This window comes from Carya illinoinensis, chromosome 15 (genome assembly GCF_018687715.1).
Source record: "Carya illinoinensis cultivar Pawnee chromosome 15, C.illinoinensisPawnee_v1, whole genome shotgun sequence".
Classification (NCBI taxonomy): Eukaryota; Viridiplantae; Streptophyta; class Magnoliopsida; order Fagales; family Juglandaceae; genus Carya; species Carya illinoinensis.
Genome location: NC_056766.1, coordinates 1,803,247 through 1,823,078, shown reverse-complemented (window position 1 = coordinate 1,823,078; position 19,832 = coordinate 1,803,247). Strand labels below are relative to the sequence as shown.

Sequence of the window (19,832 nt, the reverse complement as noted above, 5' to 3'; positions counted from 1 at the left end):
ATATAAAAAATGTGATGTGAGATGATAACGTGTATCATCCTCTTTTCCCAGCTAAAAAATGGGCACAATGGCGTTACGTAATATAGTTCCAAAATAGGGGGACAGTGGGTTCCCGCGAGGGAAACTCGGATCAAACAAAGCGGAGTGAGTCTTCTCTCTCTCTCTCACATAAACGCACAGGGTCGACCGAAATCTACCAAGGCTAAACATAGAGCCATAGGTCCATTCCATTTTCTCTTTCTTTTCTTTTTCCTTTCATTTCATCGTCCTCTTCTTCTTCGTTCTTCTTCTTCCAGTAGCTGCGCAAATCTTAAGGACAGAGAGAGAGAAAAATGGAGGCGGCCATGGGATTGATGAGAAGAATCCCTCCAAAGCACACCGACACTGCTCTCTCTGCACTCCTCAGCCTCTTGCCTCACCACTCCTCCGATCTCCTCTCTCAAGTCGATCAGCCCCTCCAGGTCGCCACCCCCTCTCTCTCACTCTCTCTCTCTCTCTCCCTCACACACACACACACATTCCAGTACATGCATACACTTGTCTGTATTTATCTATCGGAGGATTCTTTTTATTAAATTTAGGTTTTTCTTTTTGGTTTGGTTTGAATTTCGATTGTTTGAGTCGGTTTCTGTTGACCGAAACGTGCATTTCTGAAAGTGTTAACTTTTTTTGGAGCATGAACAAAGGATTGTTGTGTTTTCGTTAGGGTTTGGGGTCGTTTTCTTTATCAATCCGTGGTTGGTTGATGAGATAATGGAGGAGCCGGACATCAAATTTGGATCTTGTTATATTTACGTGGGTTTTAATTGGTTCGAGATTATTTAGAAGTCTGCTCCTTTTGCAGCTTGGCTTTTGGGAAAGGTTTGGCGTTTTTTTCTTATCAGTACACAAGAAATTTTTTTTTTAATCAGTGCGTCTGTGCACGAGTGCAAGTGCTTGTGTCTATCCAATAGCTTCAGTGCTGTTATGGCTATGGTTTACATCTGTATTTTGTGATCCGGAAGATATGTTCTCTATGTTGAAATGTCTTCAATTGAGTGAAATAATACATGTTCTTTCGGGCTTTTGAATTGCATTGTTCTCCATAATTGGAATTTTGCTCTTCCGTCCCCTCTTTTTTCGATTGTCCCTATATCGAAGTATATGATGTACCATACTAACTTGCCACAAACCACTTTATTGGAGCGAGTTTTCGATGAATAATGTATCGACTTCCTCATCTATGAGTATTTCCTAACCTATTGCTTCTTTTGGAAAAACTTTTTGTAATACAGGTTTTATGCGACATAGAGAGTGGTAAGGAGTTTATTCTGTGTGAATACAACAGAGATGCTGACTCTTATAGGTAGATGCTCAACTACTTGTATTTTAAAAAGTTCTGGTGTAGGTTATAGCATAGTAGATTCGTAAGCTGAATCTGCATACAGGACTGTATCTGCTTGCATGCTTTTGGAATTTTAAAGATGTATGCCCTTAATTTGTGGATTTGGATATTTGCCGTGCAGGGCATTGTAAAAATCCATTGAAAGGAGTTGCATGGTTTTCACTGAGAACGTTATTGAATTCTAGTCTAAAGCACTTGTTACTACCAGAACTTTTTTTCTATGCACGTGTACCTTTTTGGTTCTTATGGGTGTACAATTAATATGATAGATTTATTTGTGTAGAAGCTATTTAAAGTGGTTGTGCTTATAGCTTTTCAACTGTATGCATTGACCGGTCCTTTGAACCTTTGATTGAAGCATGAAACTGCTCTCTTGTTCTCTGGTAACCTGGCATGTCAGATACTCAGAAAACCTTGCTTTTAAGTGTTTTACATATTCTGTTGTGGGGAATAGCTTCCATATCAGTTGATTGGTTAGCTGGTTTTACCCCCTTAATTATTTGTAATCTATTGGGAATCTGCTTTATCAGAAGACCCAAAAAATGCTCTTGCCAATTTTTTTAATTTTATCTTTATTTCCATGTAGATCTCCCTGGACAAATAAATACCATCCACCTTTGGAGGATGGGGCACTCCCATCACTGGAGCTGAGGAAACTTGAAGTTGAAGCGAATGACATCTTTGCAATTTATCGTGACCAGTGAGGTCCTTTACTTACACCTCGTCCTTGAGTTTCTTTTTTATTTGGTTTACATGTTTGAAAAAAAATCTTTCTTGGTAACCTCTCCACATTTTTTTTTTCAATTTTAAACAAAACTATATTCAGGTGTATCTTCTCTACAATTTCTTATGTGCAAATTTTCTTGTTTGCTTGTCTGAAAATCTTGTAGTTTGATTAACCAATAATTTGGTAGGTATTATGAAGGTGGCATTTCATCGGTTTATATGTGGGAAGATGATAATGAAGGTTTTGTAGCATGCTTTCTAATAAAGAAAGGTAATCTTTTACCTGGAATGGCAGTCTGCAGACTTTGTATCTTTTACTGATTTGCTACTATTTTTGTGGTGCAGATGGATCAAAGACTGCTCAGGGTCGAAGGGGTTACTTGCAGGAGGGAGCATGGGATGCTATACATGTCATTGAGGTAAAGTTCATATTCTATTGACTGCAGTGTAGATTTGGGGATGCCTATGTAGGATGTCCTTGTAATTTTCCCTCCCTCTGTCTCCTTTCCCTATTTGTATATTTTTGTGCCATTTGTTCGTATGGTCAGGCTGAGTCTCATTTTTATCTAGGTGGGGCCAGAGGATGAAGGAATGGCTCAATACCGTTTAACCAGTACTGTGATGCTATCTTTGACTACAGATAATGAGTCATCAGGCACATTTAGCTTGTCTGGATCAATTAGACGACAGGTACTTGATTCTATTTTAAATTGAGGAGTTCAATCTTTACCTCAGAGTTTCCATGTTGAAACATTTCTTTGGAAGCCTGCTAAAGCCAAATGCAAGAGAAATGCACCTTTATGCCTATGGATAAGTGAATTCGCAAAATCTGGATGGTGGAATTAATCAGGATCATCTTTTTATTCCATTTGCCGGTAATCTGATCCTAAGATGAGAGAAACCTTTCTATGCATGGAGTCAAAATCAGTTGGTCTCAGCAGAGGTTCCCAGGAGGGGGATCAGCATTATCTCCCATCTAATAAGAACTCCTGCTAGCTCAGATGGTAAAAAGGTGGATTAGTGTTGGGGAAGATTCCGGGCCCAAAGAAAGGGTTTGGTAAAGAAGTTTACTGTCACAATAATTCCTCAAAGCCCTGCACTTTGACAATTGGCATGGTCTCCCGTAATTTGCCTTTCTGTTCAATAATGAGGATATAAAATGCCACTTTTTGAGTAACAGGAATCGCCATCAAGAAGACTAAAGTTTAGCAGATCTGTTTCTCCTTATAGGAATGCCTCTTTCCACCTTTCTTTTGCCACCCACATACCAAGAGGGGAAAGGCGGGGTGGCGGACCATAGGGAACCCTCCATATAAAAATTGAAAAACCTGAAAGGGCCTTAGCATGATCAATTTGTTTTTAGTCTTATTTAAAGTTTAGCAGCTTTTACTCTCTCAAATTTATGACTCAAAATGTTAATATCTGACCTTTTTGTGTGTGCGACTATCCTTACGTGTGCAAATATACAAGTAGTTTTTCGAGTGTCTTGGAATCTATCTACTTTGGGAGGGGTCCATTTATTTATTTGTTTTTTTGTTTCTCCATCCATTTATCTTCTAGATGGATATGAATCTCTCAGTTGCAGAAGGCCATATTTGTAACATGGGAAGGATGATAGAAGAAATGGAGAGTAAGTTGAGGAATTCACTGGATCAGGTAACGTCTTTTAAATATTTTCTGAGTTTTGCTCTGGATATTGATATACAGATCCGAACATATATTCAATGATAATATTTTTCATTATTGTATACTGTAGTTGTTGAAGGTCTTATGGTGTTTGAATTATTAAATACAACTAGGAAACATGAAATAATATATTGGGTCAATGAGTCTCACAGTCCACATATTGCAGGTATATTTTGGGAAGACAAAAGAGATGGTTTGCACCTTACGACCACCAGCTGAAATCGTGATGAGACTGCCTGATTGCTGATGCAGGATTCTACGGCATGGACCATTGGGATAGTGAAAATTCTTTATATTTTCCAAATTTGCTTAGCAGTTTGTTTTTCCTAGCAATTATTATGTAGTTCGTACATGTTTTATTTATTTTGAGTATTATTTTAGATAAATTTGTGCAGCATTCATTAACTCGTAGTGGACTTCAAAAAAAAAAAAAAAAGTTTGGTGCTGCGTGATTGAGACGATTGATGCTCATTGAATTGGAAACTCATTCGGGATTTTGTTTCTTCTTTTATTTTCTTCATCATATAAACTGGCAGAAGATGGAAAAATTACTTGATCCCTTAGAGTGGTCGCCCCTTCGTTGTCCTCTGCTCTCAAGCCGTGCGTGCGATAGCTTGCACTGAGGCCGTGCAGATACATTCTCAATTGGTGTGCTTTGGGTTCTACAACCGACGTTCTTTTGATGACTACTTTCGTCGGACGTAAACGTGAAAGTCAGCGACCTTGATGTTGTGGAGATCAAATGGGTGTCAGAGAGGTTGCCTCGTGAAAATATCGGGTTGGCTCAGAGAAGTCAACCCAGAGAAAAATTGTAGCTTTCTTGAACAAAATGAGGGTAGAGGGTCAAACTTCGATGCCCAATAAAACCAGTATTCTTGGAGCTCTCTCTCTCTCTCTCTCTCTCAAAAGATGTTTGAAACAAAAGAGAGTCGAAAAGATTCACCGGTATGTCATGGGAGGGAAGAGAAGTTAGGCATGAGCGTCCAAGTATGTAATGCCTTAGTTGGCAAAAGCGTATATGATGCCTAAGAATAGGCGCTTTAGAAAGTGTCTAGTTATACAGAATATCAGGAGCACGGCGCTTGCCAATTGCCATGCGAAGCGATTGAAACGAGGCACTTGAGACTTTTGAGCAAGCATTCAGATGCCCTGCAACCTGAACACGGTTCAGGAGAGGGAGTTTGTGGGGGGCCACTGTTATAAAAAATTGCAGGTGATGATCGAGATCACTAATTCGGTTTCCTATATGATTCTCCCGGTTCTACATTTGAGTTTTAAACGTCTATAAAATTGGTACCTAAACTTCTAAAAATTCTTTCTTAGATATATTTGACAATTTGTCAATCATTCATTAAAGAATTAATTGATGAGTGCCACTTTACTTATTAATTTCACGTGTCAGCCTTCGATTGGCATACACATAACATAAATATGTCACATCAACCAATCAAGATGCCACGACAATCATAACATAGCCACCCTGCCAGCCACTCACACAATGTCACAAGGTGGATAAGCACCAAAAAAAAAAACCAGGGTGGTCACAACTCCGGTTCGGAGTGGTTACGGGTGCGCTTGAATGTTAAGATGATCTGAGCCTATCTCAAATATTTTCGTGCGGTAGGGCTCTACTCAGCATCCAAATGCATAGAAATATATTCATAATAACTGATCTCAAGTTATCTAATGGTTTCATCATTGTGTAAGGTTAAATTTAGTCATAGCATATATGAAAAGGCTACCAGCAAGATTTATGGGTTGAATCTTGTTGAATGCTAATTTTATATTATAAAAGTGAAGTTAAAACATATTAAGTCACATCCTATTTTAGGGGGTTGGATAAAATCAAAACTTTGATGCTTTTGAAAGGAGTAGGATTTTTCCACTTCTCATTCCTCAACATTGGCATTAGGAAGTACTTTCTTTTTCTTTTTTATCCAAGCTATATTTGGTTGATAAGGTTAAGACCCAAAGGGTAAGACCGTAAGAGTGTGTATGTGTGTGTATTACAGGAGATGATGAGATGGCATTGACATGGAAAAAATTCTTTTCCACATGGTGGGAAAACAAGAAGAAAACATTAGTCCAACTGGGGAATTATTCCCAGAGTTCAGGCTGTTGAGCATTTCACATTACAAATTCATAACTTGAATATGATTTCTAGCCCCCAAAAGCAACATACAAGCCCAAGTACACCAATCTCAATAGTGCTGAAGATCCTAATTGATGCATAATGAGGGAACTAAGTATGATACACAAATAGACACCTCAAAATAACACAATTACAATTCATAAGAGAGGTCGGTGAGGCAACAATAAACGAGCCAACACACTTTCAAGCAATCAAAAAAGGAATTAACTCAAATCAACTGCTGCTAGATGCCTGCAATATAGCTTCAAATCAATGAATAATGACTCTTTCACCTTCACGATAAATAGCGCAATCTTGACCAAAAAATGCCTACATCCGGGCGAGAGCTTGAAGTAACACACAGAAATTGTTAGTGAACATCTAGTCTTTCACTGGCCTTGCCTCAAGACCCCCTTCAGGTCTCTTTACTAGATTATAAGGCATGTAGGTTCCAAGTAGTTTATCCCATATGGGAAAGAAAGGCTGAGAATAGTTATACTTCAAGCCTTGAAGTTGATGATGGATGTCATGATAAGCACTGTTATTTTGGAAGATAATATGTAGGATATTGCCAGGCAACCAAAGGCCACAGTGATCATCAACTGTTTTAACCACAGCGAAGCAGAAGAAAATTACAGCTGTTCGTGCAGTCATTCCAGAGACCAGAAAAGAGATGGCCCCGCCCAAAGTGTCAAGCAAGAGACCTTCAAGCGGGTGATTATAAAGGGCCCCAATTGCATAGGGGACAACCAGCCTGTGATGCTGGGAGTGGACATGGCGGTACAGAAACTTGTTCTGATGCATGTAACGATGCACAAAGTACTGCCATGTGTCCATGACAAACATTGCAACAGCAATCTGCACAATTTGGACAGGAATGGAGGGCTGAATCGTGATCCCTGATGCATTTGCCTTTGAGGTCAACTGTAGGAAAAACGCTAAAAGCATTAGTCAAATTTAAGAAAGTAAATATACTGAAAAAGGGGAACTAGTACTAAAGACAAAGATGTTCAAAGTTTTTTGTTGAGACACTTCTATAAATCTAAGTGATATTAAGTCTATAAATGCCAGTTAATTTACAAAAAATTTAAAGGTACCAACACTTAGTGTCAAAAGAAAAAACAGAGAACCGTCTCAAATCACATCAAAATCAAGCCATCCATGTGATCTCCACATGTCAACCTTTTTTTTTTGATAACTAATGCCCATCTTGACTGTAAAAGCATATCAGACCTCTCCACCTATGGCACTAAATGGTAAGATACATCTGTCTGGTCAGCATCTTGCCTTAAGGATCTAATTGACAAGCTAGACTTCTCCTCTGTCAACCAATCTAACCTAGAACCCCAAAGACTCTAAAGCCTAACCTCAATTATTTTAAGTGTCATGCTTCTGTAGCATTGTTCACAACTTCCCCAATTGGCTTACTCTACACATAGTTTACCCCAAAAGCCATAATCATTACTTGCACCCCACTTTGCCTCAACGGTTATGCTAAAATGTCCTTAAAGCCTACATGGTAAATATAGGAATTAACTATTTCCTTTTCTTTTCTTTTATGAAGAAATGGAATTGTATTGAATCTAGATAATCTTATTTTTCATGAGGTACACCTTTTCAAGCCTAGATCCAATATATTTACCATATTATCCAGCATTGCCCTACATCAATTGCTGTTGGGAAGAACAATAGTATTACAGTTCCTTCTAAATATTTTTTTCCTCCCAACCATTTAATAGAATGTTCACTAGAGTCCAGGGTGCCAGAAATTAAAATAGATTCTGAAGTATAAAGCTTCCTTTGAGATTTTGAGTCAGTCTAATGACGCTGTTGAAAAAAGTAGAAACTATGAAGTCTATGCTTAACAATGTAGGGACATTAAGCAACTCTAAATAAACATGCTGGCCACTTCTTCTTCTTTTTTTTTTTTTTTTTTTTTTTTTTTTTTTTTTGAGGTCGGGGAACCTCTAAGAGGCATGGCTCTTCGGACCCACCCCTGCAGAGTAAACCCCGGTCCCGAGCACCACACCCTCAAAAGTTTCCCTACACAGAATTGGTTAAATCGCTAGCTTTTCACTAGGGGGTGTGGCCCCAAAGGATTGTTTTCACCCATGAGGTGTTGAACGTTGGACCTTGAGGGGAGTGATACCCCAAGACCAAGGCCTTCACCACTTGGGCCAACCCCTTGGAGTGTTGAACATGCTGGTCACTTCTCTGGGTAAGAAAACTACTGAAATTGCTTTAAGTGACAGATGGAACTGATATCAATCTAAGTTCAGCTCCAATATCCCCAACACTGCTATGTCTATTCAATTTTCACAGAAAATGGAACCGATTATACCTGTTTACCATCTATACTTATAGTGCTTCAATGCATCAAGATACTGTCTTAAGCAGGAATCTTGGTCTTAACCTTTACCACATGCACAAGTCCAATCATAAGAAAAGCAAAGTTTTTCAATGCAAGAGGAGAGATAATTAGGCATCACCAAGCAAATTCTCAATGCCCATTTCCTTTGAAAAAAACACTTATTTCTGCGGGAACGACAATTGTTTTAGTAGGCGACAGACACCGAGTGTTCTATTAGTGCCATATCAGGAAAAGCAGTAAAGAAATTCTCCTTCAAGGTTGAGCCACACCCAAAGGCAAAGTATCCATATGGATCATGAGTTACCAAAAAAAAAAAAAAAAAACCCCAGGGAGACTATAAATTCGAACTAAACTGCTTAAGAATTACAATATACTCAAACATTGAATGAGAATTTTTTTTTAGCACGTCCAACTCTCTAAGACAAGCATATACATAATCTCATGTTATACATATATATGTTTTCACACATTATTTTAGGAAAAAATATCATAGCCGTGACTCCTACTGCATTTGCATCAGGACCCACGACCTCGATTTAGTACATAGAGTGTGGACTGCATGCAAAGAAGTTATGTCTAATCCAACAATGAATTTGGCAAAGAACAGGTCCCATATGAATTCATTAGTGGCTTAAAATTACACAGCTCAGCGATTCTAGTTCTCTTAGGCAACCTATTACAAAAGAGCTATGCTACACATCAACACCTATTCACCTTCACACCCCACATTTGACTTGATGTGACTTCTTCTTCTTCTTCTTCTTCTTTTTTTAACTTCAGTCTTCATCAAACTCTCATCTACCTCTCTCTCTCCTCAATCTCTTTTTCTCTTCAATCCTTCTCTCTCTCTCTCTCTCTCTCTCTCTCCTAAATCTCTCTCATCAAACCCCCTCTCTCTCTCATCAAGCTCTCTCTGACCTCTCTCTCTCTCCCCTCAAGTTCTCTCTCTTCAACCTCTCTCTTCCTCAAAACCATTACACTTTCTGTTCCACCCATACCCTTTTTGTCAGTGGGTCTGACTGCCACCTAAGGTGTGGGGGTGTAAAATGAGTTAAGGGGCTACTAAGAAGAATAATTCATTACACAAACTATCTATACTCGATATGAGAGGTAAGGAAAATAATAGGCTCTGGCATATGTAAATTCCAAAGGGAAGATCTCCAACCAAGCATATATTTTTCCCGTTTTCATATCTCTAAAGAAGGCAGTAATTCTTTATTTATTTTTAGATAGTAACTAGTGATGACAACAATGGAAAGGATGACAATGGTGTAGACGATAAAATGATAATAATTATATTAACTAAAGAATAATACAGCAAAGGAGGGGAACTCCAACAAATAACCCAAACAGGTTAATACAGAGCAAGAGATAAAAAAGTTGATACGAGAACTAAGATTCCAAAACAGATTGCTAAGTCCTTTATACCATAAATGAAAATCTCAGTAAGCAATCACGCATGTTCTATGCATTTAAACATAAAAGGAGCCACATTTTCGAAGAGAGTCCTAAAAACACCACATCCTGCAAAGAGAAACAAATAAATAGAATGAGCTCAACAACTAACCAGGAAGAGCGCCTGAGCCACGGTCGCCTGGACGAGCTGCTGAAGCAAGACGCCCTTAACCACGGACGAGAGCGGCACCGAATTCTTCAATTCCTCCTCTTTCTTTGTATGCAAACGGTAGTTGTCCAAAGTCGGCAGCAGCTGATAAAACCCCGCGTACAACCAGTACACCACGATTGGGGCAAACGTGCCCATCGCCTCGTCGCTCACATATCCTTCCCAGAAAACCATGTCGGATTCTCGGATTCACAAACGAAGCAGATAAAATTCAAGCTTAAATTAACTCAAGGAATCTGAATCCTAAGATACATTACAGCTCAAGATCTAGAATTCCACCTGCTTCTCGAAACCCTGTAACCGAACGGAAAAAGAAAATTACATAGCGCAATTAAAATATTCAAAATTAATATGATTAGTTATCGAGAAAACGGAGGAAAATAAAGTACAACTGTGATTTTGAATCTTATGCTGTGCAAATTTTCAAAAAGAGAAGAAGGAATGCGCAAGGAAAGGCCACTTGAGTTTGGCCCGAAGCCCAAACGAAATTGCATTAGCATAGTTAACGATGTAGAACCAAAAATTCAAAATTTCCTTTTTTCTAGCCATATCGTTTTCTCGGCAACCAAACAAAAGGCAAATCAATTTTTATCACAAAATAATATACAGCAAAACAAACCCAACCTACAAACCACGTAGTGACTTACCGAGATCCGGGTCGATGAAATGCTGTTATGCTCTGAAATTTGTAGGCGAAGGTACAAATGCGTTTGTTTCGGATTCAGATCTAGGACTGAATTGGAATAAACGGTCGAAAATGCTGGCCACAAGGGTGGTTGTCCGATTTTAAAGAAGAAAAAGTCTAGCTTTTTCCAAACGCCACGAGTTATCTGGGAGACAAGAAAAATGAATAGTTCGTTCTTTCTTATGGATCGCAAAGTCTAGTATATGTTTGAAAAAAGGATTCTAAGACGCTTTTTCTTATATTGTATTAAACCCCTTTCCAACCAAAAAAGGAAAGGAAAAATAAAATGTCCGAGTTGTCAAGCTCACTTCCAATGCTAATTGTACTAATTTTTCTAAATTGACCATGAATGAGATTCTTAGACTGTTCATCCAACCTTGAGCCACCAATTCATTGGAAAAAAAAAAAGGAAATTTGAACCCACTACTTTGATGATTTTCTGTCTTTAGATGACATGGTTCAACTGATATTTTCATGGTTTATTAAAAAGAAATTAAGGGTTAGGTTGTGAGTTCTAATCTCGAACCCTTTTATAACAAGTGGAAGAAGATGAAGTCATAGACACATTATGAGATTATGTGGGATAAAGGAAAATCAGTTGAAAAAGTACATATCTTGATTTCAAAATTTAGCAAGATGAATGACTAATTTGTGGATAAGATTGACATGTAGCCTCGGATAGTAAGAGCATATTAGTGTGGTTTGAAAATTGATTTTATGTTTCCTTACCAAGAAAAGAAAATAGAAAGAATTTGAAGTACCATTTGCAGTTAAGTTATGTTTCGGGATTTTACAAAACACTTGTTTTTCAAAATTGAGAACAATCATCACTCATTATTAAACGAAAAAGAGGTTTAATTACGAGTCGATGTGGATGATACACTCTCTGCACTGGTAATATAACTAAACATGGTTTGCAAGAAAAGACTATTAAGTTCCATAAACAGCATGTATATGATGGCAAAGTGAGAATGACAGCATATCTGCTTTGTGAGAGAGCAGAATAGAGCTTGAACAAGAAGGTGATGAAGGGAAAGTGAAGAGCTGAGAGATGGGACTATGGGAGGGTTTGTTATGGTAAAAAGAGGAATCCAACATTTACATTGAAGAATTATCTGTTGTGGGTTGGTTTCTTGCTTTCTAGATATGTTTTTTTGCTTCTATATATATCTTGAAGATGTGATGTGTTTTGAATTAATGAGATATAATTTAGTATTTGATTTTCTTTTTTTAACAATACATTATACAATGAGAAATGATATTTTCAATCTTAGAATATACAATTTTTGCACAATCCCTTTGAAAAAAGTGAGTAAATCTAAACTCACATAAAAAATTTATTTTTTAATGGTAAACTTTATTTTTTATTTTTTTTTTTAAAAAAAGGTGCACAGAGCTTACAACCTTATACACCCTAAGACTATATATAACATTAATCTTGCTAACCTATCATATCATTAGTGTATTTAAAGACTTTTATAATTCCGCTCTAGCACTTGCATCTAATGGAATTCAAATGGAAATCATGAGTTCGACTTCCCCCAATATATTAAAAAAAAAAAAACCACTTTTCTCTGTAAATATAAATGGTAATCAAAGAGAGTTGCCAAACTTAAATTTTAGAACTCCTAGTACCCTATTGTCTCTGTGAACTATATTAATTTTGATCATGAATGATGTCAACCTCTTGGGTGGGTTGCTAGGTTCTTAGGGTATTCATGGGTTTGTCTTCTTCTCCATTAGAATTGTTCATGAGAAGAGTGATATACCCGTCTTTTATACTTCTCTGCATGCAGTCGTGTCGTTTAAACAGTTGTTCCAACAACTCAAGACCAAGTGTTTTCTCAAAAAAGAGTCTGCACTTTGCTATGTCCTGAGGATTGGTGAAGGAGTAGTGAAATCCGCACCATTTCTAAATTCTGGTTTAGAAATAGGAGGTTGACAGTGGAACTATCCTTTTCAAAGAGGGATGAGGAGGCATGGAGAATTTGGAGGAGGTATGGGATCGATTATAATTAAACAAGGATGAAAACACACCCATCGAGATCAATTTGGATGAAGAATTTAGAAAGAAGGCAAAGAGGAGCCTCGTGGGAAAAGTGATCTCAGACCGAATTATTGGAAATGAAGTAGTACGCAGAATCATAGAGAAGACATGGAGAGTAGGGAAGCCATTAGAATTCCATGAGTTAAGATCCAATAGCTTCATTATTACCTTGGCAAATCCAAGGGATAAGAATAGTGTGATGGAGGGTAAGCCGTGGTTGTTTGATAACTACCTATTCGTGTTGAAGATGTTCAATGAAATTACCCAATCTCACAAGATGTGCTTCAAACAAGAAGAATTTTGGGTACAGATACACAATTCACCACTAGCTTGCATGAATAAAAGTATCGGAGAGCACATTGGGAGCACCATTGGAAAAGTGGTAGATGTGGATGTTCGCGATGATGGTCTGAGATGGGGAAGCTGCTTGAGGGTAAGAGTAGAATGTGATTTGAGGAAGGTGGTGGCTCAAGGAAGAATAGTTCATCTCCAGGGTAGGAATATGTGGGTTCCATTGACGAGAAATTGTCAAAGATGTGTTTTAGATGCAGACATATCCTTCATCTATCACAAAGGTGTACAGGAGATGTAATACGATCTGGGGGCTAGTTTGGCCTTTGGTTGAGGGCAGGTTAGTACAAAAACAAGTAGACAAAGGGGACAAAGAAGAGGGCAGAAGAGGTGGTGGATGAAGAAAAAACTCTAAAGCAGATGCATACCCATATGGATGAAAAATTTAGATTGAACCATATATGGGATGAAAAATTTAGATTGAACTAGGAGGGAGGATGTATAAGAGAGGAAGTGAATGCCAAAGAGGTTAAGGGAAATGAAGAAATTCAAGAATGTAGTGGTAAAGCAAGGAAGTTACCTAAACTAATGATGGTGATAGATTTGATAGAAGATGGTGGACAGAAGGAAGAGACTAAAGGGACTAAGGAAGGGAGACGACATCATAAGGTGATTAATACGACATTGGAGAATAATGCTATGAATAGGATTTCCCTAACCTAAAAAAAAGAATCAATACAGAGGAGGGGACATTGGAAAAGAAGGCCTGTGAAAGCTCGAATCTAGATGTGCCAACTAACCTAAGGTTGGGTCTAAAACAATTGATCAATGAAGTAAAGGGGGGCATGACAAGTGTGAGAAAAAAAGTAGATTTATGAGGGAAGCAAGGAATGATGTATTGGCTATTGTTTTTGTTATGGTGGAGGTTGCTAGGCAATCTCACTGATCCCGATAAGTCTATTAAGTTGGAACTGCCGAGAGTTTGGAAACTCTCAGATAGTTCAAAACTTCCAAATGATGGTGGAGAAAAAAAAAAAAAAAAACCCTTAATTGAAACCAAGCTTAAAATAGAAGGAATGGAGGCAATTAAGAGGAGATTGAGATTTGAAGGGTGTTTTGTGGTTGAACCTATAAGAAGGAAAGGGGGGCTAGCTTTATTATGAAGAAAAGATGTGGAGGTGGAGATCTTTAATTATTCCCAGAGACACATCAGTGCGTGGGTACATGAGGTACAGCTAAACACGAGGTGGTCGATGACTGGCTTTTATGGCCATCATGAAATAGGGAGAAGACACGAGACATGGAAATTGTTATGCAATTTGAGACCATCTGAATAAGTTTCTTGGTGCATCATTGGGGATTTCAATGAGATCCTCACATAAGATGAAAAGAAAAGTGACAAACAAAGGGAGGAGAGGCAAATTGAGCAGTTCAGAGAAGCACTGGTGGAGAATTATCTGGTAGATTTTGGTTGTAGAGGGGATCTTTTCACATGGAGTAACAAGCACTCTGACAACATCTTCATTAAAGAGAGATTAGATAGGGCAGTGGCAAACTCACAATGGATGTCAACCTTCAAAGGGACTGTGGTGGAAATATTAACTAATGAAGCTCTAATCATAGGTCATTGTCTTTATCTTTGAGGGAGTTTTCAAACCTAAATAGGAGAAAACAAATCTTATTTAGGTTTGAGGCTGGATGGGTGAAAGAAGAGGGTTGTGAAATTTTAATTGCAGAAGAGTGGTCAAAGAGATACATGGCCACAGATCCAATGAGAAGAGTCTAAAGATTATTGAATGGGCGTAGTAGGGCTCTCTTGAGTTGGAGAAAAAATCTAAAAAGGAACATGGCAAATGAAATTAAAGAAAAAATAGAAGAAATCGGAGTGCTCCAAGAGAGGGAGGGTCCCCATAACTCTAAGATGATCAAACAACTGTAGCTGGAGGTTGGGAACCTAATGGAGAATGAGCATATGAAATGGAAGCAGAGGGCCAAACGCAATTGGTACCAATTAGGAGATAAGAACACAAGATTCTTCCATGCATGTGCCTCTCAGAGAAAGAGAAAAAATAGTATTAGAAGTGTAACAGATTCAGATATGCAAGAGAGGTTAGATCCTAAAGGAATTGTAGAAGCATTTTTGAAGCATTTCATGGAAGTGTACACTTCAAACAATCCTACCATTGGGGGGATATCAATGTGCCTACAAATTGTCCAACCTAGAGTGACTATGGAGATGAATGAATAGTTGTCAAGAGAGTTCACTAGGGAAGAAGGGGAGAATGTAGTGCAGCAAATTGACCATTTAAAATCTCCTAGGCCTGACAGGTATGGGGTCTGTTTCTATCAAAATTATTGAAGTATTGTGGGTGATGAAGTTTGTACAGTAGTGCTTAACTTTCTGAGATGAGGGTGTATGGAGGTATCTCTCAATCGTACTTATTTAGCCTTGATCCCTAAAACAAAGAATTCCATTTTAGTAAGTGACTTTAGACCTATTAGCCTATGTAATGTCTTATATAAGATTATTGCAAAAACTTTAGCAAATAGGTTAAAAACAGTGTTGCATGAGATTATATCAAGCAGTTAGAGTGCCTTTATTCCTGGAAGGATTATTGCAGATAATATAATAGTGGCATATGAAACTCTCCACTCGATGAAGTCAAGGAAAAAAGGCAAAGCTGGTTATATGGCTATTAAGATGGACATGTCGAAAGCATATGACAGAGTGTAGTAGGTAATATATCCCAGACAATTTTCCACAGAATGAGCTTATCATCCATTCTGAAGAGATTCTTATCATCCATGCCAACTCTCCTTTGTCCTTTATGCAATGAGCAAGAAGAAACTTTGTTCCATCTCTTTATAGAGTGCCCAATCTCAAGAATCTTGTGGAGACAAAGTAGATGGCCTTTAAATCTTTCCTCAGTGGTCACCAACACTATTCAGGAATGGATTACTCTAATTCTCAATCCAAATCAGAAACTGGGACTAAACCCCCAGGATGTTCATCCCTTTCAAATTTTTGCGGTTCTAATTATGGATTTTACATGGCGAATGAGAAATGAGGCAGTCCACAATCAAAAATTCATACCACTGCAGAAAGCAACAGAACTACTAAATTCCTCCTATCAGGAAAATCTAAAGGCCTAGAAAATGAAGAGTACTCATCAGATCAACCTACCTTGGGAGCGGCCTGAACCCAATGTAATAAGTATCTCCTTTGACACCGCAGTTAGGAACTCCTTCTCATGGGCTTCAGCGATATGCCAAGACTCACAAGGAAAAGTATTAGAAGTATGGGCAGAAAAAGTAGGAACATCAATTCCAGTAGTAGCTGAAGCACTTGCAGCCAAACTTGCTATTAATAGAGCAAATGTCTCCCGGTTCCCGAACATCTCTTTCGAAGGAGACTCTCTCATTGTTATATCATCCATCCAAGGCTCATCCTCTCACTGGCAAATATCTCCAATTCTGGATGATATCGTTTCTCTGTTAGATCTATACCAAGGATGGTCCTTTAAAAAAATTACTTGATCTCAAAATCGATTTGCGCATTTTGTGGCGCAATGGGCAGCAACCAATGGTATTGTTGGTTGCATTCCAGTAGCTATCTTACCTTCCAATATTGTATCTATAGATAGTGGCAAAGACCCTCCTGTTTCCTCTTCAGTTCATTAATATATATGCAAGCTTGATTAGAAAAAAATAATAATAATTAATGGGAATCCAAGTGACTGGATTATTCCATCAAAGGGGTTAAGGTAGAGGGATCTCTTATACCCTACCTATTTTTGATGTGTGCTGAGGAATTTAGTACTCTGATCAACAAAGCAGAGTTTGATGGTGCTATCAAGGGGATTAATGTGGGTAAGGGAGGATTGGGAATCGCTCACTTATTATTTGCAGACGATTGTGTGATTTTTGGGAATGCTAGTATGGAGGAATGGAAGAAGCTTAGTGACATCTTAGGCCTATATGAGGCAGCATCAGGGTAGTGTTTAAACAAAAGCAAAACTATCATTTTCTTTAACTCAAATATTAACAAGTCTGAAAAGCAGTTGATACTAAGAGAGGTGAGAGTAAGCAGTGAGAGTAATTATGAGAAAAACATGGGCTTACCTATTATGATAGGCAGATCAAAATATAATATATTCAAGGGTATTAAGGAGAGGGTGTCGTAGAAATTGAGTAGCTGGAAGAATTAGTTCTTATCATTCACTGGTAAGGAAATCCTCTTAAAAGCAATGGTGCAAGCTATACCCACCTATCATATGAGTGTGTTTAAACTCCATGTGAGACTGTGTAAGGAGATGTATGCCATGATGGCACTTTTTTGTGGGGCTATAAGCAAAATGAAGGGAAGATCAATTGTAAGAGTTGGGATAGGATGGGGGTGGCAAAGAAAAGGTGGGTTGGGGTTCAGGAATTTGGAGAGCTTCAACCAAGCCGTGCTAGCAAAGCAATGTTGGAGAATTCTCACCAACCCTAACTGTTTGACAGCAAAAGTTCTTAATGAGAAGTAAAATATCCTCAAGTCAAAATTGGGGTCTAGACCCTCATTTATTTGGAGAAGTCTGTAGGGGTCACTTGCTTTATTAAAGAAATGTCTCATTTGAAGGATGGGAAATAGGCACATGATCAATATATATAGGGGGATGGATCTCTAAGCCCTCAACCTTAAGTATCCAATCATCAGAGAGGTTGCTTGACAAGAACTCAAAAGTGAAAGAGCTTATAGATGAGAATAATAGATGTTGGAAGGAAGCTTTAGTCTAGGAGATTTTCTCTAAAGCAGAAATTGAATTGGTTTGCTATATCCCCATCAATCTAACTAGTCTCTAAGATAGAATAATTTGGGCTTGTACAAAGAATGGTGTGTTTTCAGCAAGAAGTGCATATCATCTAGATATGGCTAGGAAACAAAAATCCAAATGTGAGTCCTCAACGGCTTCAATTAGGGAAGAGAAGTGGAAGAGGCTTTGGACTTTGCATGTTCCTAGTACTGTGAAAACCTTCCTCTGGAAGGCAATTAACGATTGTCTCCCTACTAAGAAAAACCTGCACCAGAGGATAATTAATAAATCTCAACTGTACCCCATATGTGAAAAGAAGGTGAAAATAGTGAGTCATGTATTATGGAGTTGTGGAGCTCCTTTAGACGTGTGGACTGAACTCTCAGGATCTATTCAAAAATGGTCTTGCAAGGAAGAGGAGTTTGGTGTTATTTGAAAAAGGCTTGCTAAGACTATATCAATAGAGAAGCTGGAAGTAGTTGCAGTTATAAGAAGTTTGTGGATGCGCAGAAATAAGTTCATTTTTTAGCAGACATTTGCTAGTCCAGGCATGTTAGTGCAGGCAACAAGCCCAATGTTGATCCATGTTATCATCTAAAGCTCATAGGGACATGAGAAACCAAGTGAGGTAGAAGGCACTAGATGGTGATTGTGTTAAACTGAACTGGGATGCAGCCTTAGATTTAAAGGGAAATAGAATAAGAACTGGCATTATTATCCAAGATTATAAGGGGGAAGTGCTAGTGGCTTTGTGCATGAGCAGATGAGGGGCTTCACATCTAGTGGTTGCAGAAATTATGGCATTGTGAAGAGCATTGAAATTATGTTTTGAATTAAACTTCAACAAAATGGTTTTCGAAGGGAATGCCAAAGTGGTGATAATGGCAGTGAGCTGCAAGGAGGACTGCTCGTGGTATGAGAATCTGTTAGATGATGTTAGAAGCTGTTTTAATTGTAAGAAAGGATGGGAAATTCAACATGTTTACTGAGAGGGGAATAAAGTGGCCCATAAGTTGGCAAAAGTTGCTTTGTCTAAAGTAGAAGATGTTGTTTGGATGGAGGAATGTCCAACGGAAATCTGTAGAGAATATGAATCTGATAAACTTTGTACAAATAGACACAACTGATGAAGGAGAATATACAATACTTTTACCATTTAACAAACAAACAAACTCAAGACTAAGCAAAGGGAGTTAGTTCATGGCAAGTCTTTGACAAACACAAAACATAGAATTCTAATTTCTATTGCTGAATCTATTTGGATCAACTCGTCTTAAGATGCAATGAGACCAAGTTAAAAGAGCAATTACATTGTTTTAACAGTCAGAGCCATATAAACGTGCATCTAAACTTGTGATGTGTATGAATCCAACGTAAATATAAACATGAACGTATAAAAGTTCAAAAATCATAAAAGATTCTAAAAAAGATTGCAAGTATATCATTATTCTGTAGTAAAATCTTAGCCTCTTACTTCAACATTCAATTTTTAATTTACTTTGAAATTAGTTTTTATTAGAATTAATCTGTTAGACTAGAGACTTTATAAAAATTTTCTTTGAAACCAAACACATCAATGTAAATTTTTCCTATAAAATAAGGAGTTTAAAATTGTGTTAAGGCTGTGTTTGGTTCATCAACTACTCTTAACTCATTTTATCTAATTGTTACAATTTTTTTAACTTTCAACACAAAATGTAATAAATAATTCAACTTTTTCAAATTTTAAAATAATAATAATATTAAAAAAATAATATTATAATCATTATCACTCATCTCAACTCATTTTATTTAATTATTACAATTTTTTTAAATTTTAACACAAAATATTATAAATAATTCAAATTTTTTAAATTTTAAAATAATAATAATATTTTATTCAATTTTTAACTTTTATCTCAAATTCATTATTCAAACTTTCCTTAAAATAATAGAATGATCTAAAATCATTATATCACTATTTAATATTTTATTATTTATTTTTATTTCTTGTCATTACTATTCATCTTTATTTAAAGCATTGGCAATAATTTCTTTATTTTCATATGTAAAATTACATGTTTTGAAGATTGATTTTGAATATGAAGAAAA

General features: G+C 37.4%; 2 protein-coding genes across 2 annotated transcripts; one reads left to right on the top strand and one right to left on the bottom strand.

Annotated features, from left to right (window-relative positions):
- The first annotated feature begins 33 nt into the window (after positions 1 to 33).
- LOC122297636 (probable F-actin-capping protein subunit beta) lies at positions 34 to 4,307 on the top strand. Its single transcript, XM_043107747.1, has 9 exons — positions 34 to 144; positions 297 to 461; positions 1,275 to 1,345; positions 1,971 to 2,084; positions 2,299 to 2,381; positions 2,456 to 2,529; positions 2,681 to 2,800; positions 3,671 to 3,766; positions 3,963 to 4,307. The coding sequence occupies exons 2-9, from the start codon at positions 333 to 335 to the stop codon at positions 4,041 to 4,043; spliced, it is 768 nt and encodes a 255-aa protein (XP_042963681.1). The 5' UTR covers positions 34 to 144; positions 297 to 332; the 3' UTR covers positions 4,044 to 4,307.
- Positions 4,308 to 5,876: 1,569 nt separating this feature from the next.
- On the bottom strand, positions 5,877 to 10,881 carry LOC122297595 (very-long-chain aldehyde decarbonylase GL1-9-like). The gene is made up of 3 exons (XM_043107705.1): positions 10,570 to 10,881; positions 9,866 to 10,216; positions 5,877 to 6,851 (listed from the first exon to the last, which is right to left on the bottom strand). Exons 2-3 carry the CDS (start codon positions 10,094 to 10,096, stop codon positions 6,309 to 6,311), a joined length of 774 nt encoding a protein of 257 aa, XP_042963639.1. The 5' UTR covers positions 10,097 to 10,216; positions 10,570 to 10,881; the 3' UTR covers positions 5,877 to 6,308.
- Positions 10,882 to 19,832: the final 8,951 nt, after the last annotated feature.